General features: G+C 36.4%; 1 protein-coding gene across 7 annotated transcripts in view; it reads right to left on the reverse strand.

Annotated features, from left to right (window-relative positions):
• Window positions 1-10,921, reverse strand: part of LOC145239767 (uncharacterized) — a 759,337-nt gene extending 748,416 nt beyond the window's left edge. For 4 of the 7 annotated variants that reach the window (XM_080103203.1, XM_080103200.1, XM_080103201.1 and 1 more), the window contains exon 1: window positions 7,686-10,920. In XM_080103203.1, the coding sequence (XP_079959329.1) occupies window positions 7,686-8,757 (1,072 nt within the window). In that variant the 5' untranslated portion in view covers window positions 8,758-10,920. Of the gene's footprint in view, window positions 1-7,685 lie in introns of all 7 variants that reach the window. The other 3 variants (XM_080103198.1, XM_080103199.1, XM_080103197.1) reach the window with 1 other exon arrangement.
• Between the last annotated feature and the right edge of the window lie 11,617 nt (window positions 10,922-22,538).

Raw genomic sequence — 22,538 nt, forward strand, 5'->3', positions numbered from 1 at the left:
TATATATATATTAAAAAGTTTGACTCCTGTCCAAATAACCGACATCTTAAATTTACAGTGTTTAGACCCAAAATTGACGGATGAGTTTAGTGGAGTTTTTAAAAATCAAATCATTAAACTTTGACCCCTTGACAGCCGAAATCTCAATACCCATCGTGTCAAATCTCGAGTCTGAAAACTGAAAATTGACAGAGTAGTTTGGTAGGGAAATGTACACAGACAATTTCACTTTTATAGATATAGATTTGATGGAAATCAAAATACACAAATGCAATTATAGGAGCAACTAGACTCCTGAAAATAGATTTCAAAATTATCTGGCGAATATATCCGGTGAACAAAATGCAAGAAAGATACAAAAAGATTGCACTTAAAGACGCGGTTAGAATCTTAAGATATCTCTGTTGGATTCTCTGAAATAGCGGGTGAATATCTGGAATCTGGTAGGATGTCCCATCTCCAGCAACAATTTAGATGAGAAAATAGGATATATATATGTATATAACAAACTGATCTTGACCATCGAGCGAAGGCGTAACCTGTTCCCCTTCCCCTCCATCTTTTAAGGACAATGTCGGCATTCCTGCTTGGTCACATTTTTACGCACAAGAGAAACTGTATTTGAACAGCCATTCAGCCAATATTCGTGAACCAGAGTATTTTTATTGATGGTGTTGGTTCTATTTTAACGGAAATCCTCAAACCAGTGCATTTCATTTTTTTAAGATACTTACTTATTTTTTTTTTTATTATTCGTTTTAGTTTTCGATTTCCAAAAAATATTCGATTAATAGTAAAAAAAGGTTACGCAGAAGCGAGAAATACACATAAGATCTGGTCTCGTTATGAATACAAAACGTCTTAAACCGTTGTAAAATGTATAAAATTGCACTTTCTGATTGCTTTTATTCATTTCCAATGTTGTGGTCTTTTTTTTTTTATATTGTACTAGATCATGGGAGTTCCAAAGCAGCCGACACTACAAAGGATTTTCCCGGGACGGAGGATCGATGTGTTTGTTCCGGAATCAAGTCGGGAGTTACGAAGAGAGGGGGGGGTCATAGTTTGAGAAAAAGCAAAATCTGTCTATATTATAACTTACTATAACCATGCCCATTATTATTATTATTGTTATTATTATTATTATAAACTAGTGACGAAATTGAAGCAATCTAAAAAGAAGGTGGGGAGGGGGTAAAACAAAACGTTACAGATAACAGCAGTTATTTTCAGGAAATGTCAATTACGCTTTCAGATTAGTAAATTTTATCCGAACGATAGTCTATATTATCTCCATAAGTAATAGAATTATGAGAATTCGTGTTATTTGGATTAATCGGATTATTCTCATCTTCAGTGTCATTTTCACAACGTTTTGGTCGCTGTAACCTCCGACCTTCTTCGAGTGTATCTTGTTGAACTACGCAAGGACACGTATCCTCATCTCAAAAACTCATATGTCAAATTGAGAATTTCACGTTTGTCAACGTAACTTTCATAGTTATACCTTTAATTAAATATATACATGCTTCGCAAAACTGGCATGACAATGTTTCGAGTTTTAGTTATTAATAACTACAGATCGAAACATCGTCATGCCAGTGTAGAAAAGCCTGTACACGTCTGTATAATTAAGTATTAATATAAATAGCTCTATTATTGAACACTTATATAAACCAGATGGATAATTTCTGGATTTTATCCTACGAATACATTCTTAACCTGAGCTTGTTTATGCGTGTGTGATATATATGGTCACTTTTTGACGTTTTCCAACTTTAAAATGACAACTTTATGAAAGTCGTCATTTTGGTTTTTGGCACAGTTAATTTTTGCGTATACGTGCAAAAAAGTTGAATATGCGTTTGTGGCGGCAATTAAAAGTCTGAAAAATCTGTATGATACATGTACTCGTTACAGAACGCAGATGTCATATTCTAAAAATCACGTAATTATGATCAAATAGGTTTTTTTTTTTATTAAAAAAAAAAAAAAAAAAAAAAAATTACGACGTCCGGCATGATGAAATCCGATCAAACATAAGATCACCGTGTAGTGTCTGTTCTGATGCTAGACTCAGTTTGTCCTTAGTCAATATGGGGAAACCCTTCTATACTAAGGTATTTTTTTTAATTATTATTTTTGCCTACTTCCAGAGCGCACTTTTTGGGAGCTTGTTCCCCCCCCCCCCACACACACACACCTTAAAAACGACCGTGTGTCACATTTTGCTCTCGTTGGGAAGCAAATACTAATAAGGGAGAACGATACAGTTTAGTAAAATTGCAAAAACTCATAATTTTTTTTGTTGTTGTTCTTCATTCTGTAACGAATACGTGATCAAACTTGTCTGCATTTTTTTTACTTTTTGTTTTTTCTTTTTACACAAAGGGGTCACCACTTATCAAGGCCTGGAGGCCACTTGAGGATAAGAGTTAATGAGTGTACAGTGGTCAAGGGGAACATGTCAGTCATCGTTAGTAGTGGAAATTTGGTAAGTTGGATTAGTTAAGGGGATGGCTCATCAAGAATTTGTTCAGATTGGACTTGAAGACAACCATATTGTAGTCAGTTGGAAAGCAGGAAAATGGAACAGAATTCCACAGGCGTGAAGTTCTAAGAAAGAAGCTTTGTTTATGGAATCTGCATTTAGGTTTAGGCATAGATAAAAAAGTGGGGAAAATTATTGATAGTGTTTTCAGCTAGAGTGTTTTTCATTAAAGTCATGCCAGGGGAAGCATAGATTGGAGTTCAGACGAGCACTTGCCATGAAAATCACAGTAAAGCAGAGACAGGCTTGCAATGTCTCTTCTGTGGGAAAGAGGTTCCAGGGAAGAGAAAAGGGCATCCCCCACTAGGCTACGAAGTCTATTTTGAAGTCTGGCAAGGCAGGATAAACTGCTTCTAGCAGCTCCTACCCAGATGTGGCAACAGTATTCAATCCTTGGACGTACTTGGCTCTTATACATGTAGAGAATTGCATCAGCAGTGAGATATCTACTGGAACAGTGGAGCGATTCCACCATTTTCCCAGCAGCCCTGGCAACGGATTTGATGTATGTGTTCCATCTCAAATCAAGAGTAAAGGTCAAGCCCAGAAGCTTGTCAAAACATGAAGCTTCCTCAAGATGAGAGCCATTCATTTCAATTGATGCCAGACGGTGATCAGAGCGTTGATGATGGAAAGATAGAAGTTTGGTTTTAGATGCATTAAAATTAATCAGCCACCTCTCTCCTTATTGCACCACATGCTCAAGATCAGAGGAGAAAGAATCAGAGAGAACTTGGTTGTTTATCGCCTTTGAAGTGTTGCCATACATGGTAGTGTCCGTCAGCATAAATGTCTACAAATGATCTTAGAATGTGATTTGGGAGATCATTGATGTAGATCAGAAAGAGAGTTGGGCTCAGGATGGACCTCTGAGGGACTCCAGCCTTAATTCTGTGAGCTTCAGATTTTTGCCCATCAACCATTACTCTTATGAACCTATCAGAGAGAAATGATTTAATGATTGAAAAAGCGTTTCCAGATATACCATAGCTGGAGACTTTGAACCACCGAATATTTACTAAAATCATAAAATGAAATAGTAAATTATTAAATTAAATCTACCATAATGCATTTCCGTTTCGTCATAAATCGGTCAAACATGGTTAATAAAAGAGAAAAGGAAAGTTGCTAAGGCACTTATTGATCCGCGCTATTTTTTTAAATAGTATTTTCACGTTTAATTAAAGTTTTATGTTTTTATTAAATGTAAGAAGTACAGAATAGGTACAAAACACTCCCCCCTCCCATGTTAAGAATGGTTTTCTAAATAACATTATTTCAGCACTATCAATAATGCACTAGTACCAAAGGGAAAAGTGAATTACTTAATGAATGACCATTCGAAATTTGAAAGGAATTTGAAAGCATTTAGACTGTCAAATAGAAAATCATTTTTGGCTTTAAAAATTCTTAACACAATGTCCGTAAATTTTACTGAATTTGGTAAAAGTTTTTTTGGGGTTTTTTTTTTTTCGGTATCTAGGTTTTTACACTTTTGCCAGTTGATTCTAAAAGTAAAATAAAATTTTATTTCAAGACAAGAGATAAAATTTAAGATCAAGAATCGAATTTGTTCGAAAGTAAAACTAAGTGAAACAATGTCGATATTTTAACGGACCCTATAGTAAAATTGAACCTTTTTTTTTTTACTTTTTTTTTCTCAAGTTGTGCAATCTACTCAAATGTTAATTAAAATAATTGTAACATTCTCATCTCATTCATAAACTTGTTTTAAGAGTGATTTGTTGTCGTTTTGGTGTTAATGTGTGAGAGTCGAGTGGTTACTTATAAAACCTGTTTTGTTTTTATGTTTTTGCGTGTACTTAAAAACGTCACGTGCTTTCGGTTGAATTTATCAATGTAAACAAAAACATTAGACACCGTAAAACGTGAAAAGAGCGTAAACAAGTTTGTAGATTTTTTTCCGTCAGTTGGCAATCAAGACGGAATCTTCGAAAGTAACATGTGCACATTCGTAGTATTTATTTATTTTTTTAATTTACGTTTAGGCACAAATAAAGAGTGGGGGGAACTTATTGAGTGGTTTCAACTAGATGAGCGTTTTTCGGGAAGTTGGTAGGAAAGAGGGGGAGGCCGGGAGGGCATAGATTGGAGACAATTTTGGCTTTTGGCTAGGAATAAAGTGTAGTATATGTTCTGATACATTTCATCTTGTCCTCAATCAGTGGAGAAATCGGTAGACCTGAACGAGAATAATCCCCCCCTCAATAATTTTAACCGGTCTGCAGTAGGTAGTTTTTTTTTACGACTTAACCCAGCGTAATATAAACACCCACAAGCTCCCCATGTTAAGAACAGCTTTCGGAATACCCCCAACCTCGAAAATTATACTGTAAACATACTATAAAAATTATGAGGAAGTGCTCTCGTTCAAATCCGCCGAGAAATCTTTCGAGGGTGAAAATTTTATTATGTATAAATGCAAAAATACGGACTATTGAAATAGCGTTATTATTTAGAACCCTAGTCTTAACATGGGGGGGGGGGTAATTATTCTGCACTTTCACCTAACAATTTAATAAACAAAAGATGAAAAGCCTATCTAGCACGGTCCTTATTTCTACCTATTTTTCCCCAATCTAATGTTTCCCCGCCGACCTTGTGCGCAAGCGCTCTCATTAAGAGACTAGTGAATAACGAGAGAAAACTGGCACAAAAAAAAAAATAAATAAATAAAAAAAAAAAAATGTGAAGCAAAACGTATAAACATTTGGGAGGTTGGAAATGTAATAAAATATTTTTTTCAATGACGATTACTCTTTTCCATGTATGTTTTCGTTTCGGGGTTTCACGTGTACGACGGAACCTGCTATACTAGTTTTAATGTAATTTTTATGACTGAAATAAGATTCAACGTTAAACCATAAAATACAGTTGTGTTATGTCACCGTATATGCGTTTTTATCTTTTAACAAATATGGTTTTAGTTCATTTTCTTTTATACTAGCATTTCAGCCCGGCGTTGCCCGAGTGTTTGGAGGTGTATGTTGAGCCAAATAAAAAACAGCGGTCAATTTTTGTTAACTTTGACCCCTATTATGACCTTGACATTTATTGTTTTGGGCTCAAATCAAGTTATTAAGTTAGATCCATGTCCAAGGAACCTATATCTAAAATTTCAAGTGTTTAAGACCCAAAATTGTCGGAGGAGTTTGGTAGAGTTCTCAAAATGTCAAATCGTTGAACTTTGACCCTATAACAGCTAAATTTCTGGTCGAAAACCGATCACAAAGCTTTTCCTAAATCTCAGTACCCTGTATATCAAATTTCGAGTCTGTAGACTTTAAATTGGCAGAGTTATTGCATAGGGAAATGTACACAGACACGTTCACTTTTATAGATATATAGATTTAAGATGTTTTTTAATTTTTGGACAAATGTTATTTTGACTGCTGTGCGATTTTCAGATGAGGCGAGATCGAAATTAGATCAATTTCTGAATTCTGAGGCGAAGCCGAATTTTGAGTTTAGATCTCGACATTTTCAACTTCCATCCCGGATTTGGGTTAGTCTTGAAGTTTTTATTCGTTTATCTGATTTTCCACGAGGGCAGAGTCCGATATAAGGTCTTTTTATGCGTGGAAAATTCAGTTTCCCAAAAAGGAGAAATATCCATTAGAACCAAAAATTGTCTCACTGACCGAGGTATGTCTCTGGTCTTGTGCGTTGCCTGCTCCCTTTAAGGAGTTAGTTGATTGGTAATCGCCCGAAGCGCCCTCTACAGAGTAATGTTAATAGGACTGCCCATGCAGTATTTTTTTTAAGGCCAGACCACTTTTCCACTAGAGCTCTGGCTTTTCAAATCACTCTCTGACCCTTGTATCACACCACTGGGCTGTGGGTGGGAGATAACTTCACTGACAAGACAGAATGGATTAAGTAGATCAGAACACTGTTCTGACAGAACAGATACTACACTTTGTAATATTTATTTGCGGAAATGTATATTTTTTTAAATTACTACAAATTAGACAGAGCCAATTTACTTTGCTCAATCACGGGCATATGAATATTTTAATAGTATTTTTGGCGGACGTACAGGAGTCGCACCCCCATTGTCAAATGGGCACTGGCTATAATGTTGAACGCGCCATGCTGTGTTATTCCTTCGTCATGTTTCTAGCCATCCATGTTTCTAAATGGATTTTGCCACTTTTTAAGAAATTTTGATAACCGCATGCATTTCTTTAATTAGTAAGAATTAAGGCAGACATAAAAAGTGTAAAGATTTGTAGTGGGTGCTCAGTTTCGAATACAAACCCATTTTTTAACCATTTCGTTTTTAGGCCAAATTTCGTGAATTTAGCTGGATTTTTTGTTTGTTTGTTTGTTTGTTTTAAGCATTTTTGACTTTTATTCAGAATTTTGCTTGAAATTTGCGCTTTTCCGGTCGATTTTTTGTACGTAAGCACTTATGTTACCGTGCTGAAAAATTAAGTTTTTGTTTAACGAACGTTCCCTTTATAGAAGAAATAACACAGCATAAGTTATGCTGAGCATAACGTGCTCAACATTATAGCCGGTCCCTATTTGGCAATAGGGGGTCCGACTCGTGTACGTCCGTCGTATTTTTGGTACTTATGCACTTATTGATCCGTGGTGAACTTCACCATCACCACTGGTGAAGTAATAACATTATTTAAAAAGCCATTCTTAACATAGGGAGAGGAGGGTGTTTTGTACCTATTCTGTACTTTAATCTTCTAATTGAATTAAAAAAAAACTAATTAAACTTGGAAATACGATTTAAAAAATAGCGCGGGTCAATAAGTGCATTAGCACTGTATTTTTAAGTGGATGAAGGCTGAAGCGTCGAAGCGATATAACACCTAGATTTCGAAAAAATAAAAAATGTCGGCAGATAAACAAGTACATCAAAAAAAAAAAAAAAAAAAAATTGGTACTAGTGCAGTAGTGCACTTATTGATCCGTGCTGAAATAATATTTAGAAAGCCATTCTTAATATAGGGAGGGGAGGGTGTTTTGTACTTATTCTGTACTTTAATCAAACTTGAAAATACTATTAAAAATAAAAAAAATAATAGCGCGGATCAATAAGTGCATTAGCACAAAAAAATTAATTCAAGACAATACGAAAAGAACGTATACTAACCAGTTGTGATGGTCTTTTCCGTCGGCATACTACTGAAGGAGACAGTTTTCTTCCTTTGCGATTTTTTATTTCCATTTTTGATAATGCTACTCCTCCGAGGTAAGTTTGGTACAATCATATCGTGGTCCTCTATTTGTTCCGATGGTGGTTGGTTTGGTAAATTAGCGTCAGGGTAGACACCCGGCTCTAATGGCACTGCCCCGGCGACATGGCCTAAGCTAGTATCCGTAAAAGTGGTGTTATTAGGGCCCGGTTCAGTTGATAGTGTAGGTTGTTGCTGGGTGGAAGTTGCGATAGGAGAAGACGGGTAATTGTTTTCCGGGTTACTCGGTAAGGGATCTGTGTTAGAGAGGGCACTTCCGCGACGGCACGGGGGCACGTTGACATAGGAGTGGGTCGAAACGTTGCTCCAATGTGGCTGTTGCCCCCCATAGCCCGGAGGGGAAGGTTGCAGGAAGCAGTTATTCCGTTCGCTCGCTGACATCGACGAGTGCAATTGATCGGTGGTAGTGGAATCTCCGTTTAGAAAAACATCCTCAGCCAGAGCATCAACGGTCGCGTTGTCGCAAGCCGGCATACTGCCAGCGATAGTATTTGGAGGTACATTAAAATATAATGGACCCTGAGTTTGCGGGTACGTAACCGGGTTTGACGATGGGTGCATTGGAGAGCTTAACGGCTGGGATAGGGGTGATGTTGGGATAGGCGATACATTGCCGTATTTTGTTGAACTTGTCGAAGTGGTATCCACTCCGATAGCTGATGGTTTCCCACCTTGACTCATACCTTCGGTTGGGTTTAGGGTTCTAGGGTCATTTGGAGATTGTTGTTGTTGTTGCAAGTATAGATCGCTGTGCCTTCTGAATGATAAGTCGACAGCGGCGTTGTAGTCCAAAGGGCCCCTACTACAACTACTAACGACACTACCGTCTGCATGGGTAACATCTGGGGATAAACCGTGCGATGTAGTGGCATGGGCACCCCCAACATTGCTGTCAAAGGTGGAAATTGTGGAGGTCACTGATGAGGATGTTGATGCAGTGCACGGTGGCGTTTTGTACGAACTATGCATACCGATTCGTTTTAGTTGGCAAGCAGGGGCTAGCCGCCAAAACAATAGCTAATCTATGTTACATATAAATTTACGAGGACGTATATATATATATTTTTTTAATATATCCACATTAATCGGCTTAAAGGATTAACTTAATTAGATACGAAATGTAAACGTGGTTATATCTAACTGCCAGTAGGACTTGATTTTATTATTTCGCAAACGCCAAAAATAAAATCTATTATAACTTATTGCGTTATTTAATTGCATATCGTTTAATATAACCAACCAATCGCATTTTTATTACTAAATTTAAAACAGATTTAGCAAGATAAAAATTTTTTATAAATATAATTCCAACTAGTTAAGCATCATTTTAAAGTCTGATTTAGGCACGTGTCCTAGAGAGTTTTAATAGGGTTTTTTTTCCCTCCCTCACATTTTTGTCGTAGAGAAAATAATTTATGGGAAGATTGTGGACCGGTTGGATTCGACGAAAAAAAAAAAAAAAAATCAAAATAAGCGCATTAAGAAAATATCAAAATAAATTTGCTTCATTTGAGATAAGATTCTATTTTATAAATATATGACAATTTATATCTCACAGATGAATATAAAAATAAACGAAAAAAAAAAAAGATGAGGATGTTTATAAAGTAGTAGTAGCGCACAGTACGAAAAAAAAATGTGAATTCTAACAACCACCACGCTATTAGTATTCACATGAACGTTGATTGTAAAAATGCAGTTTGCATACTAAAAGATGCATTAATAAAACAATGTAGACGCGCTAGAGTATTTGTTACTTTAAAGAATGGATTTCAACTAGTTACAAAGATTAAATAGATTATTTCTGTTAAACGAAAGATTTTTTCTTTTCTTTTCTTCTTTGAATACTAACACAACCTAAAAATAGGCTAGTAAACTAATTATAAAATCAGAATATTAATCAATACGAAAAGGATTTCCAAAAATTAACTATTTTACCGTAATATTAAAAACAAACAAACAAACAAAAAAGGCCATGTGATGCTAATAGTATTCCGGGCAGAAAGCGAAACAAACAAAAAACATTACAATACATAGACGTTGTTTTTGTACCTTAATTGCGTTGGTGTTTTTTTTATCATTATTTTTATTTTTTTTTTTTTTTATTTCTTTTCTAATAGTTGTGAGAAAGAGAAACGAGACCCTGCAGGTGTATATATATTTTTTATAATATAATACAATTAACAAGAGATGTGTATATTAAACGTCCCCTTTCAACATGGGCAATATGTAGCAGTCTTAGACACCGTAAACATTCCTCTTTTTTATCGTTGCTTTCATGAGAGAAACACGATAGATCCACCTAATATATTTAGCATTATTGTCAGGTCCAAGCTTAAAACCCCCGTAGGTTAGATAATTATTTTTAAAATAAATACAAAAATGAATCGGCCTTTTTAAACACGCGTGTTGATTATAGATTATATAATAGAGAAATCCCGTATAGCAAGAAAAAAAAAATTATCTTTAAGATTATTCGTGCAGATTGAATGAATAAACGGAAAATTTAATTTTTAGGCTGATTTAGGGATCGAAGTTGGGTTCTTAAAGAATGAAAATTACAAATAGGATTTTAAAAGAAATAAAAGGCGTAAGTTTTTCCTGCGTTATTGACTGCCGTGTGTGTGTGTGTTGTTGTTGTTTTTATTTTTTTTTTTTAATTATTTTTTTTTTCCTTTTTGTCTGGGTGCCTACCCCAAATTTCAAATTGACGGAGATTTTTTTTTTAAATAAAAATAAAACGATGAAACAAAACAGAGGTAAAAAATATCCCAACGTTTCTTCTTTTTATATCTTTAAAATTGCTTTCCGTTTTGCTTGGTTTTTGCCTAGTCCGTATAATACATTTTACTTTTTTTTTTTTTTTTATGAAAAAAAAAATAATAATAAAACACGAAAAAAAATAAATAAAAGAAAAAGACGAACGCAAAGGTGCTTCCGTTACTTCGTCCTGTTCCCGGTAATAGCGGCAGAAACAACGCGAGTTGGTAGTACGTGTAGATGGAACAGCCTATTCTGTTGCGTCGAGGGGGTGAACAGGATCTGCTTATCGAGGCAGTAGTGCTTCTATTAACGCAACTGTTTTCCTTTCTTTCTTTTTTTATTTTTTCTATTCTCATCTTTTTTATCGTAGTTGTTATTATTGCCACTTCTGCTACTATTTTTCAGTTTCTTTTTTAATAGATCGGTCCAAGTGGCATAGCTCAATAGGAAAAACTTTTACGCGGGAGGAGAAGAAGAAAGGGGGGGGGAGAATGAAAAGAAAAAAGGAAGTACCGGTTTATTTGGAATTCACAATTCGGGAAAACACGCTAACAAGAAGCGCACTCTTCGAATATACGCAAAATTACGATATAGACAAACATTATTGACTACATATTTGCATACATGTTTTAGTTGCGATTTCTTTCGAAATGCAACAACCTCGGGCAGAGCTGAAAGCTTAAATCCTAATTGTAACGATTTAGAATGACAATATATATATATATATATATATATATATATATATATATATATATATATATATATATATATATATATATATATATATAGTAGCAGTCCAGATCGGCTTTGCTCGGGTCCTCATAACTTGCCCTATGTGTGAATACACTTTATGTAAGATTTCAAATGTTTAGACCAAAATTTGTTTGAGTAATTTCGTAGAGACCGCAGCAGCACTAGGTAATTTTTTTTTTATTATTTGACCCCAATTTTGACCCCTTGACATTTATTATTTTGGTCTCAAATCAAAATACAAAGTTTTACCCATGTCCAAGTTACCTACATCTAAAGTTTCAAGCTTGGCGGAGGAATTTGGTAGAATCTGCAAAGGTCAACTCTTTCAAATTTGCCCTTTTGGCAGCCAAATTTTCGCCCTAAAGCTGATTTAAATGCTTGCTGCATGTCTGAATACCCGTTATGTATAAATTTCAAATGTTTACGCGCAAAACTGTCTGAGTAGTTTACTAAACATCGCAAAGGTCAAATCTTTTGAACTTTGACCCCTTGGCAGCTCAAATTTTCGACCCAAACTGATTAAAATGCTTGCCTTATCTCTGACTACACTTTATGTAAAATTCAAAATATTTAAACCAAAAATTGGCTGAGTAATTTGGTAGAGGTCGTAGAGGAAATTTTTTTTAACTTTGACACCAATTTAGACTCCTTAATATTTACTTTTTGGGGGCTCAAATCAAATTAAAATGTTTGAGCCATGTCCAAGTAACCTACATTTAAAATTTCGAGTGTTTAAACTAAAAATTGGCGGAGGAGTTTGGTAGAGTTTTCAAAGATCAAATGGTTGAACTTTGACCCCTTGACAGCCAAATTTCTGGCTGAAAACTCATTCAGAAGATTTTTCCAAATCTCAATACTCCTTATGTCAAATCTCAAGTCTCTAGGCCGAAAATTGACAGCTATTTGGTAGGGAAATGTACATACACACATTTTCACACACACACACGCACACGCACACATATATATATATATTAGACATTAAGAGGAGATTATAGATAGATATATAAATACCCGTTCACATACACTTTTCACGATAAAGCTAGAACCCAGAATTAGATAGAATCGAGCAATTGTATCGACAACGGACAACGCCAGGCCCAAAGTGGATTTCAATATACTGTATCTTATCAATGACGTGGTCCGACATAGGCGCGAACCCAGGTCGTCGCACGCATGAAGTGGGCAATACTGACGACCTAACCATATGGGTCACGGCGCAATCTATTGGCTATGTCTCGATTTTTAAATTCTTATATTTTTATCCAGTTCTACATTCTACGATGTGACAAGCAACGCGTCCTATGCAGCTAAGATAGTTACTGCTGGTATGCAGGCGGTAGATATCACATCTACAAACATTAACTGAAATTAGCCGACTCCCCAGACACGATTTCGGACAACCTATTTGTTGAGGGACATCACGTCCCTACAAAGGATGAACCGCTTTTTCTACACATATTAGACATTAAGAGGAGATTATAGATAGCTATATAAATAGCCGTTCACATACACTTTTCACGATAAAGCTAGAACCCAGAATTAGATAGATTGCATCGACAACGGACAACGCTAGACCCAATATATTTATATGTATGTATGTATGTATGTATGTATGTATGTATGTATGTATGTTCCAGGTTAAGAATATCTAAAGATAAATAACAACGAATTTTACGGGGTTTATATAACAGTGCTCAATAATATATACAGCAAGATCTACTTTTATTTATACTCAAATAAACATATCTATATATCTATAAAAATGGAAGTGTCTGTGTTTGTGTGTCTGTGTACATTTCCATACGAAATAACTCTGGCAATTTTAAGTCTACAGACTCGAAATTTGATATACAGAGTACTGAAATTTGGGAAAATCCATGTGACCCAATTTCGGCCAGAAATTGGACGATTAAGGGGTCAAAGTTCAACCATTTGACTTTTGAGAACTCTACCAAACTCCTCTGACAATTTTTGGTCTAAACACTTGAAATTGTAGATATAGGTTCCTTGGACATGGATCTAACTTAATAACTTGATTTGAGCCCAAAACAATAAATTTTAAGGGGTCATAATAGGGGTCAAAGTTTAAAAAATTGACCTTTTTTTTGTTTTGCTTTTTTTGCTCAGCATACACCTCCAAACACCCAGGCAACGCCGGGCACCCATGCTAGTTTTAAATAAACATTTTTTAATGAAAAAATTTTAAATGCTTATTTGAATAGGAATCAAGCTATATATATATATATATATATATATATATATATATATATATATAAAAGTGAACGTGTCTCTGTGTCTGTCTGTCTGTCTGTCTGTCTGTGTACATTTTCCTTCGCAATAACTCTGTTAATTTTCAATCTACAGACTCGAAATTTGATATACAGAGTACTGAGATTTGGGAAAACCTATGTGATCGGTTTTCGGCTAGAAAATTGGCTGTTAACGGGTCAAAGTACAACGATTTGACCTTTGAGAACTCTACCAAACTCCTCCGATAATTTGGGGTCTAAACATTTGAAATTTTAGATATAGGTTCCTTGAACATGGAACTAACTTAATAACCCGATTTGAGCCCAAAACAATAAATTTTAAGGGGTAATAATAGGGGTCAAAGTTACAAAAATTGACCGTTTTTGTTTTTGCTTTTTTTTTTCTCAGCATGCACCACCATACACCTGGGCAACGCCGGGCACCCATGCTAGTATATCTATAAAAGTGAAAGTGTCTGCCTGTCTGTCTGTCTGTCTGTCTGTGTACATTTCCCTACGCAATAACTCTGTCAATTTTTAGTCTACAGACTCGAAATTTGATATACAGGGTATTGAGATTTAGGAAAATCGATTTGATTGGTTTTCGGCCAGAAATTTCGCAGGTAAAGGGTCAAAGTTCACCGATTTGACCTTTGAGAACTCTACCAAACTCCTCCGACAATTTTGGGTCTAAACACTTGAAACTTTAGATATAGGTTCCTTGGACATGGATCTAACTTAATAACTTGATTTGAGCCCAAAACAATAAATGCTAAGGGGTCATAATAAGGGTCAAAGTTAAAAAATTTAACCCTTTTTTTTTTTTTTGCTCAACACCCGGGCAACGCCGGGCTGAAATGCTAGTATGTATATATTTTTGTTGCATCTATAAAAGTGAAAGTGTCTGTCTGTCTGTCTGTCTGTGTGTCTGTGTACATTTCCCTATGCAATAACTCTGTCAATTTTTAGTCTACAGACGCGAAATTTGATATACAGGGTACTGAGATTTAGGAAAATCGATTTGATTGGTTTTCGGCCAGAAATTTGGCTGTTAAGGGGCCAAAGTTCAACGATTTGACCTTTGAGAACTCTACCAAACTCCTCCGACAATTTTGGGTCTAAACACTTGAAATTTTAGATATAGGTTTCTTGGACATGGATCTAACTTAATAACTTGATTTGAGCCCAAAACAATAAATGTTAAGGGGTCATAATAGGGGTCAAAGTTAAAAAAATTGACCGTTTTTTTTTGTTTTTTTTTTTTGCTCAGCATACACCTCCAAACACCTGGGCAACGCCGGGCCGAAATACTAGTATATATATCTATAATATAAAGCTGAATGTCTGTGTGTGTGTGTGTGTGTGTGTGTGTGTGTGTGTGTGTGGTCACGAATAGGCTCCTATGTGGTTGACTATTTTAAAAAACTGATTTCATATAATGATAGAAGATGTATCGAGACACAGGAATGGGTATGTTTGATCTGGCAGAACGGTGGTTCATTAAAATTGTGGGGTCTGCGTACGTGCCTGGTCCACAAAGTATGGAAATAAAAAACTTAAAAATTAAAAACGACGTTTACAAGTGTTTTTGATATAGATGAACATAATAATACTTTGATAAGTTGGTTGGTTGGTTGTTTTTGTTTTACGGCATATCAACCCTTTTCGGGTTATTTAATGCCGAATCCAAAGATTTTTAAGAAAAAATTTTTAATAGAATATATTTGTTGTTTTCAAGTCGGTTTCTATTCAACCCATAGTTGGAACCCTAACAGGTACTACCACTCCGGGTCAGAGTGGACCTGGGAGCAATGGTAATTAAAGGGTGGCTCCACACTCCCCAAAGCCCACAAGCTGGAGCCTCACCACTGGATATAGTTTAAGGTCATATCCAGGACCCCCATTGAGGGACTTTTACCCTATGCAGAGGGGCAGTCGGTGTATTCTAATGCCCCACCGACAGGGCCACTTTGATAAGTATGTTTTAACTTAAATAGGGATGGTATAATAAAATTGTGGCGTCTGCGTTTGCGCCTGGCCTCCATGGAATGGAAATAGGCACAAATTTAATAAAAACTTGTCATATCTATCTGCATAAGTATACTTCGATAATTATGTTTCAGTTTGAAGAAATATGGTATAATAAAATTATGGGGTGTTCGTTCGCCCTTGACCTCCATAGAATGGAAATATGTCACAAAGTTTAACAAGTTTTTTTTTTATATAGATCCACAGAATATTGTTTTTTGGGTTTTTTTAAAGTTTTTTTATTACATTTTCACCCCAAACAAGGCACATTGCCACTTTGGTGTAGGGGGCTACTATCAGGGGCAGCAACTACTGGGGCACTATATTGGGATTGGGCAGCAAGATGTCGGTTCACGTTACACTTGAACTTCTGCATGTCAGTACAGTTGGGGAAGCAGGGACCTGGAATGGAATTCCAGAGTCTAGCGGTTCTGGGGAAGAAACTACTGGAGTAGAAAGATCTTTTACATCTAGGGATCTCTACTGTGTGGGAGTAGGATTTAGCTGCCTGTCGGGTTTGTCAAGGGTGTCTACGTCGTGGGGGCAGAAGTGTCTGCAGTTCGTCAGAGCATTCACCATTAAAATACTTGTAGAACAGGTAAAGGGATGCAACGTTTCGTCGATGTGACAGAGGCTGAAGCTAGTTCAGGGCCTATCAGATTGACAACTCTCTTTTGAACCTTGTCTAGGAGCGAGAGACTAGCAGCAGATGCACCAGCCCAAATATGGCAGCAATACTCCATACATGGGCGAATGGTGGCCTTATAGAAGTACAGGATACTTTCAGGTGTCAGTAATTTTCTAGCATGATAGAGAGAGCCTACCTTCTTAGCAGCGGCCCTGGCAATGTTTTCAATGTAATTGTTCCAACTCATGTTTCCTATGAACGTTAGGCCAAGCAGTTTGAAAGATGTACTCTCAGATAGGGAGTCACTGGCCATTGCTATTGGTGGCAGAGAAGGTTTCTTGTAATTATTGAAGGGGACCAGTTTAGTCTTGGCAGCATTGAATGTGACTATCCATTTTTGTCCCCATTCCACTACAGATTGGAGGTCATCCTCTAGTGTTTTTGCCATTTCTTTAGTTATGTGTTCATTTGTTTTCCTGTCATGCCTGTTATAGAGTGTGGTGTCATCAGCATATATACCCATCTCAGAGGCAGTTTTGTCGGGGAGGTCATTAATAATTATTAGGAACAATAGAGGTCCAAGGATAGACCCCTGAGGAATTGCCGCATTTATATCATATTGTTTAGATGTACGACCGTCGAGGACAACCTGGATTTTTCTCTTATCTAAGACGGATTTAATTATGTTAAGTATTCTACCAGTGATACCCTATGATCTAATTTTCCAGATGAGACCCTTTTGTGATAAGTGTTTCAGTGTGAGCAGGTATGGTATAATAAATTATGGGGTTTATCTATTTTATTTTTACTTTCATCATATTTTACTTTGGTTTTGATAGCCCCAAATTCGAAGCTATCTCTTTACAACCCTTCTTTTTCATAACCTATCATACTTTCATAAATCATTTTCTCTAGGCTGTTTTCGAACCCAGTCCATGATGTGTACTTTTGCTAGTATATATATATATATATATATATATATATATATATATATATATAAGTGAAATTGTCTGTGTGTCTGTGTGTACATTTCCCTACCAAATAACTCTGTCAATTTTCAGTCTACAGACTTATGATTTGACGTAAGATATATGGAGATTTGGAAAAATCTTTTTAATCTGTTTTCGGCCAGAAATTTGGCTGTCAAGGGGTCAAAGTTCAACGATTTGACTTTTGAAGACTCTGCCAAATTCCTCCGCCAATTGTGGGTCTAAACACTGTAAATTTTAGATGTAGGTTACTTGGACATGGATAAACTTTTAATTTGATTCGAGCCTAAAAATATAAATGATAAGGGATCAAAATTGGGGTCAAAGTTTTAAAAACTTTGACCTCTGCGGTCTCTACCAAATTACTCAGAAAATTTTTGGTCTAGACATTTGAAATTTTACATAAAATGTATTCAGACATAGGACAACCTTTCTAATCGTTTTTTTGCCGAAAATTTGGTAGCCAAGGAATCAAGATTCAAAAGATCTGACCTTTGCGGTGTCTAACAAACTACTCAGCCAATTTTGGGTTTAAACATTTGAAATTTTACATAAAGGGTATTCAGACATGCAGCAAGCTTTTTAATCAGTTTTGGGGCAGAAATTTCGCTGCCAAGAGGTCAAAGTTGAAAGAGTTAATCTTTGAAGATTCTACCAAACTCCTCCGCCAATTTTGGATCGAAACACTTGAAATTTTAGATGTAGGTTCCTTGGACATGGATCTTACTTAATAACTTGATTTGAGCCCAAAACAATAAATGTTGAGGGGTCAATTTGGGGTCAAACTTAAAAAATAATTGACCTCTCAGCCAATTTTTAGTCTTAACATTTGAAATTTTACATAAAGTATATTCAGACATAGCAAGCTTTCTAATCGTTTTTTTGTTGAAAATTTAGTTGTCAAGAAGTCAAAGTTCAAAAGATTTGACATTTGCGGTCTCTAGCAAACTATTCAGCCAATTTTGGGTCTAAACATTTGGAATTTTATATAAAGAGTATTAAGACATGCAGTAAGATTTTTAATCAGTTTTGGGACAAAAAGTTTGCTGCCAAGAGGTCAAAGTTGAAAGAGTTAACCTTTGCAGACTTTACCAAACTCCTCCTCCTTATTTTGGGTCTAAACACTTGAAATTCTGAACATGAGCCTTTTATAATATATATACATATACACATACAGTTATGAACAGTATATAGGACCCATGCAAAGCCGGACTGAACTGCTAATATATATATATATATATATATATATATATATATATATATATATATATATATTTATTTACCAGTGGTAAAAAAAACCGGACTAAAGTGCTCAATGTGTAGTCAGAGCAGTATATATTTTTCCTATATATATATATATATATATATATATATATCTTTTGTTCAAAGACTTAAATACCATGCTGCAGAAATCAAAGGAGACTTTATACCTATGTCGAATCCTTTGACCAGCATTATTATCTCCTATACTGAAACTGGCGTAAGTATGAAGTACATGTATTTGTATATATATATATATATATATATATATATATATATATATATATATATATAGCATGGCAAGGCTACAGAGGAGACAAGTGAAGCAGCAAAACTGAAGCTGGCCTGCAGGACACTATATATATATATACAAATGTAGGTAAATTTGGGCATATTTTATTGGTTTGAAAATATAGGTTCATTTTTACCAATTGTCATAAAATTTTAGCCATAGAATAGTATTATAATCTTTAAAAAGCCTGCAAATTTTCATGTAGTTTGTCCCATAGAACCAAAGATATGAGCATTTCAATACTCAATTTGGTTACCAGTACATATATCTATACTCCTATGGTTGTGTTTGTGTGTATGTATATGTGTGTGTGTGTGTGTGCGTTGATATTCATATTCATTTAAAAAAAGAATTTTTCTATTTTTTAAAAATAAAATAAAAACTTTCTTATACATGAATCGTTGAATTGCATTCATCTGCAAAATATTTAGCTAATTTGCATATTCTTGTAAACATTCATTTTAATTAATTCTCTATTAGTTTTTTTTTCAGGTTTCTTATAGGATGACCATCTTTAGTTAATTATTATGTGTAATAATATTCATGCAGATATCCTACATGATTTATACTTGCGTAATATTTGCGTAAAAAGGTTATAATAAACACAAACCTCTTTCTATATATATTTATGTATGCGTATATATATTTGTTTAAAAAATGTGGCCCACCAAACTTCTCTGTCAGTTTTTGGTCTACAGACATGAAACTAATATATAAGATATTCGAAACCATGCAAAACTTTATATTTTGGTTTTAGCCGGGGAAAATCTGTGCAAAAGTGTGAGAATTAAAAAAAATGGAATTTGCCAAGTGAAGGTCGAATGATGGCATTACAAATATGCATGCGTAACGTTATAGCTATTGGTTTATGCTTTAATTTTTAGCTTTGCAGCAAACATGTCTTCATAGCTCAGGCATTAACGTCAAAGGAAAAAGTAAATCGTAAGCTAAACGTTTTTGTTTCGATACATTAAACCATCTTCCAACGTAGACCCCTACTACCAGGTCTCCTTCTCCAACATCAGGGGTCTACGTTCCAACCTTCCAGAGGTTGACACCCAATTACAGGAGACGAAACCGAACATATTATTTCTAAGTGAAACTGGAATAGGGCCGACCACTTCCCTAGATGAGTTCATAATTAACGGATACTCTAATTTAACAGCTAAATCTGACCCCCAAGATCGCCATGGGCATGGAATATGTGCCTACATTAAAGATGGCTTCCCGTGTGGCAGGGATATCTCTAGAGAAGATCCTAATTTACCCTATATGTGCTTCAGGGTTGCACTTGCTAACACCACTGCATTTATATTTGCCCTCTATCGGCCCCACAACAGCGGAGTTACTATCTTTAAGAGCATATCTGAGAAAATAGACCACATACTGTCTGCACATGCCTCGGCCAATATCCACATCTGTGGTGACTTCAACGTCCATAACGTGGAATGGCTGACCCATTCAAATAAGACAGATGATGAGGGGAGGTTTTGTCATGATTTTGCCATTGCTTATGACCTCACTCAGATTGTTCGCGAACCCACCTGTGTGCCCGATACACCCGGTCAATATGCAAGCCTCCTAGACCTTTTTCTCTCAATTTCCCCTGAGCTATGTTCATGTTCCGTTCATTCTCCTCTTGGATCCTCCGACCACTCCGTCGTATCAGTTAAGATAAAAACGAAATATAAGAAGCCCCCAGACGTACCCCTCCACCGTACTGTATACCGATACTTTATGGCTGACTGGGATAGCTTCCCTACATTCATATCTGATTTACCTCTGTACTCCATGTTTAAAAAGGAAGTGTCCTCTATAGTATCAGATCTTACCGAATGGTTAATTGTAGGCATAGACCAATTCATACCATCTAAAAAATTCCAACAAAAACCTAACAGCCAGCCATGGTTCTCCCCAGAATGTGCTGCTGCTATCGTGCACAGAAATCACTTTTTCCATAGCTACCAACGTAATAGATGCACTGAGACTAAAGCTGCTTTCAGGACTGCCAGCAACCACTGTAAAAGAGTAATAAAAAATGCAAGAAAGCTATATGCGCAGTCTGTTAAATCCAAGGTAGCTGATCAGCGGCTTGGTTCCCACCAGTTTTGGCAAATAACAAATAGGATCCTAAACAGAAGTGTGCGTTCTATCCCAACCATTATCAATGGACCAGAGGTCATCTCGTTAGCGTCAGACAAGGCCAAACTATTTGCAAAGAACTTTGCAGCTAATTCTACCCTATGCGACAAAAGCCATCAACTCCCTGTATTTCCTCCTATAACACAGAACAAGCTAGGTAACATACAAATATCTGTGCATGAGGTCGCCAAGCTAATCAAGAACCTAGATTCCAGTAAAGCAACTGCCCCTGATGGCATCCCAATTATAGTGTTAAAAAAGCTTCAACCAGAACTTGCTCCCATACTTACGAAACTATTTAATGCGCTGCCTTAAGAAGTGCTTTTCGACTCCCTGGAAGACCTCATCAGTTTGCCCTGTATTTAAGAATTCAGGTGATAAGTCATCTCCCTCTCAGTACAGACCTATAAGTCTCCTGTGTGTTATGAGTAAGTTGCTGGAATCCATATTAAATAGAGAAATAGTCAACCACCTCAGCAGGAATAACCTTCTTAGTGACACAAAATATGGTTTCCGCTCTGCAAGATCTACCGCAGATGTGCTGACGGTTATATCCCACAGGATTAGTGAAGCTCTTGACAAAGGCTTCCTTTCTAGGGCAATTGCTCTTGACATATCAAAGGCCTTCGACAAGGTATGGCATAAGGGTCTACTTCACAAGATTTCCAGCTACGGTATGACTGGAAATGTTTTCTCAATCATTAAATCATTTCTCTCCGATAGGCTCATAAGAGTAGTGGTAGATGGACAAAAATCGGAGGCCTGCAATATAAATGCTGGAGTCCCTCAGGGGTCAATCCTGGGCCAAACTCTCTTCCTGATCTACATCAATGACCTCCCAAAACACATACTTAAATCATTCGTTGACATCTATGCTAATGACACGATCATCTACAGCAACACATCAAAGGCTGTAAATGACAAAGCTCTCTCTGATTCTCTCTCCTCTGATTTCGAGCGCGTGGTTCAGTGGGGGAAGATGTGGCTGGTTACCTTTAATGCATCCAAAACCAAACTCCTATCCTTACATCATCAACGCTCTGATCCCCAGCTGGCATCAATTGTGATGGATGGCTCTCGTCTGGGTGAGGCCCCGTGTTTTGACAAGCTTCTGGGTTTGACCTTTACTCCTGATCTGAAATGGAACACGTACATCAAGTCTGTTGCCAAGGTCGCTGGAAAGATGGTGGGATCCTTCTACCGCTCCAGAAGATATCTCACTACTGATGCAATTCTCTATCTATATAAAAGCCAAGTACGTCCAAGGATGGAATACTGTTGCCATATCTGGGCAGGAGCTGCTAAAAACAGCCTATCCTGCCTTGACAGAGTACAAAATAGACTTTGTGGCTTGGTGGGGGATGCCCTTTTCTCTACCCTGCAACCTCTCTCCCACAGAAGAAACGTTGCGAGCCTATCCTTGTTTTATCGTTATTTCCATGGCAGGTGCTCGTCTGAACTCCAATCTCTGGTCCCCCCTCGCCAATCTTTCACGAAAAACACCCGTCTAGCTGAATCCACTGTGAAAAATTTCCCCCACTCTATATCTGTGCCTAAATCAAAATGCGGATTCCATGAACAAGGCTTCTTTCTTAGAACTGCACGCCTGTGGAACTCTGTTCCGTCTGGCTGCTTCCCACTGGACT

This window comes from Euprymna scolopes, chromosome 19 (genome assembly GCF_053919585.1).
Source record: "Euprymna scolopes isolate OS-2025 chromosome 19, ASM5391958v1, whole genome shotgun sequence".
Taxonomy (NCBI): Eukaryota; Metazoa; Mollusca; class Cephalopoda; order Sepiida; family Sepiolidae; genus Euprymna; species Euprymna scolopes.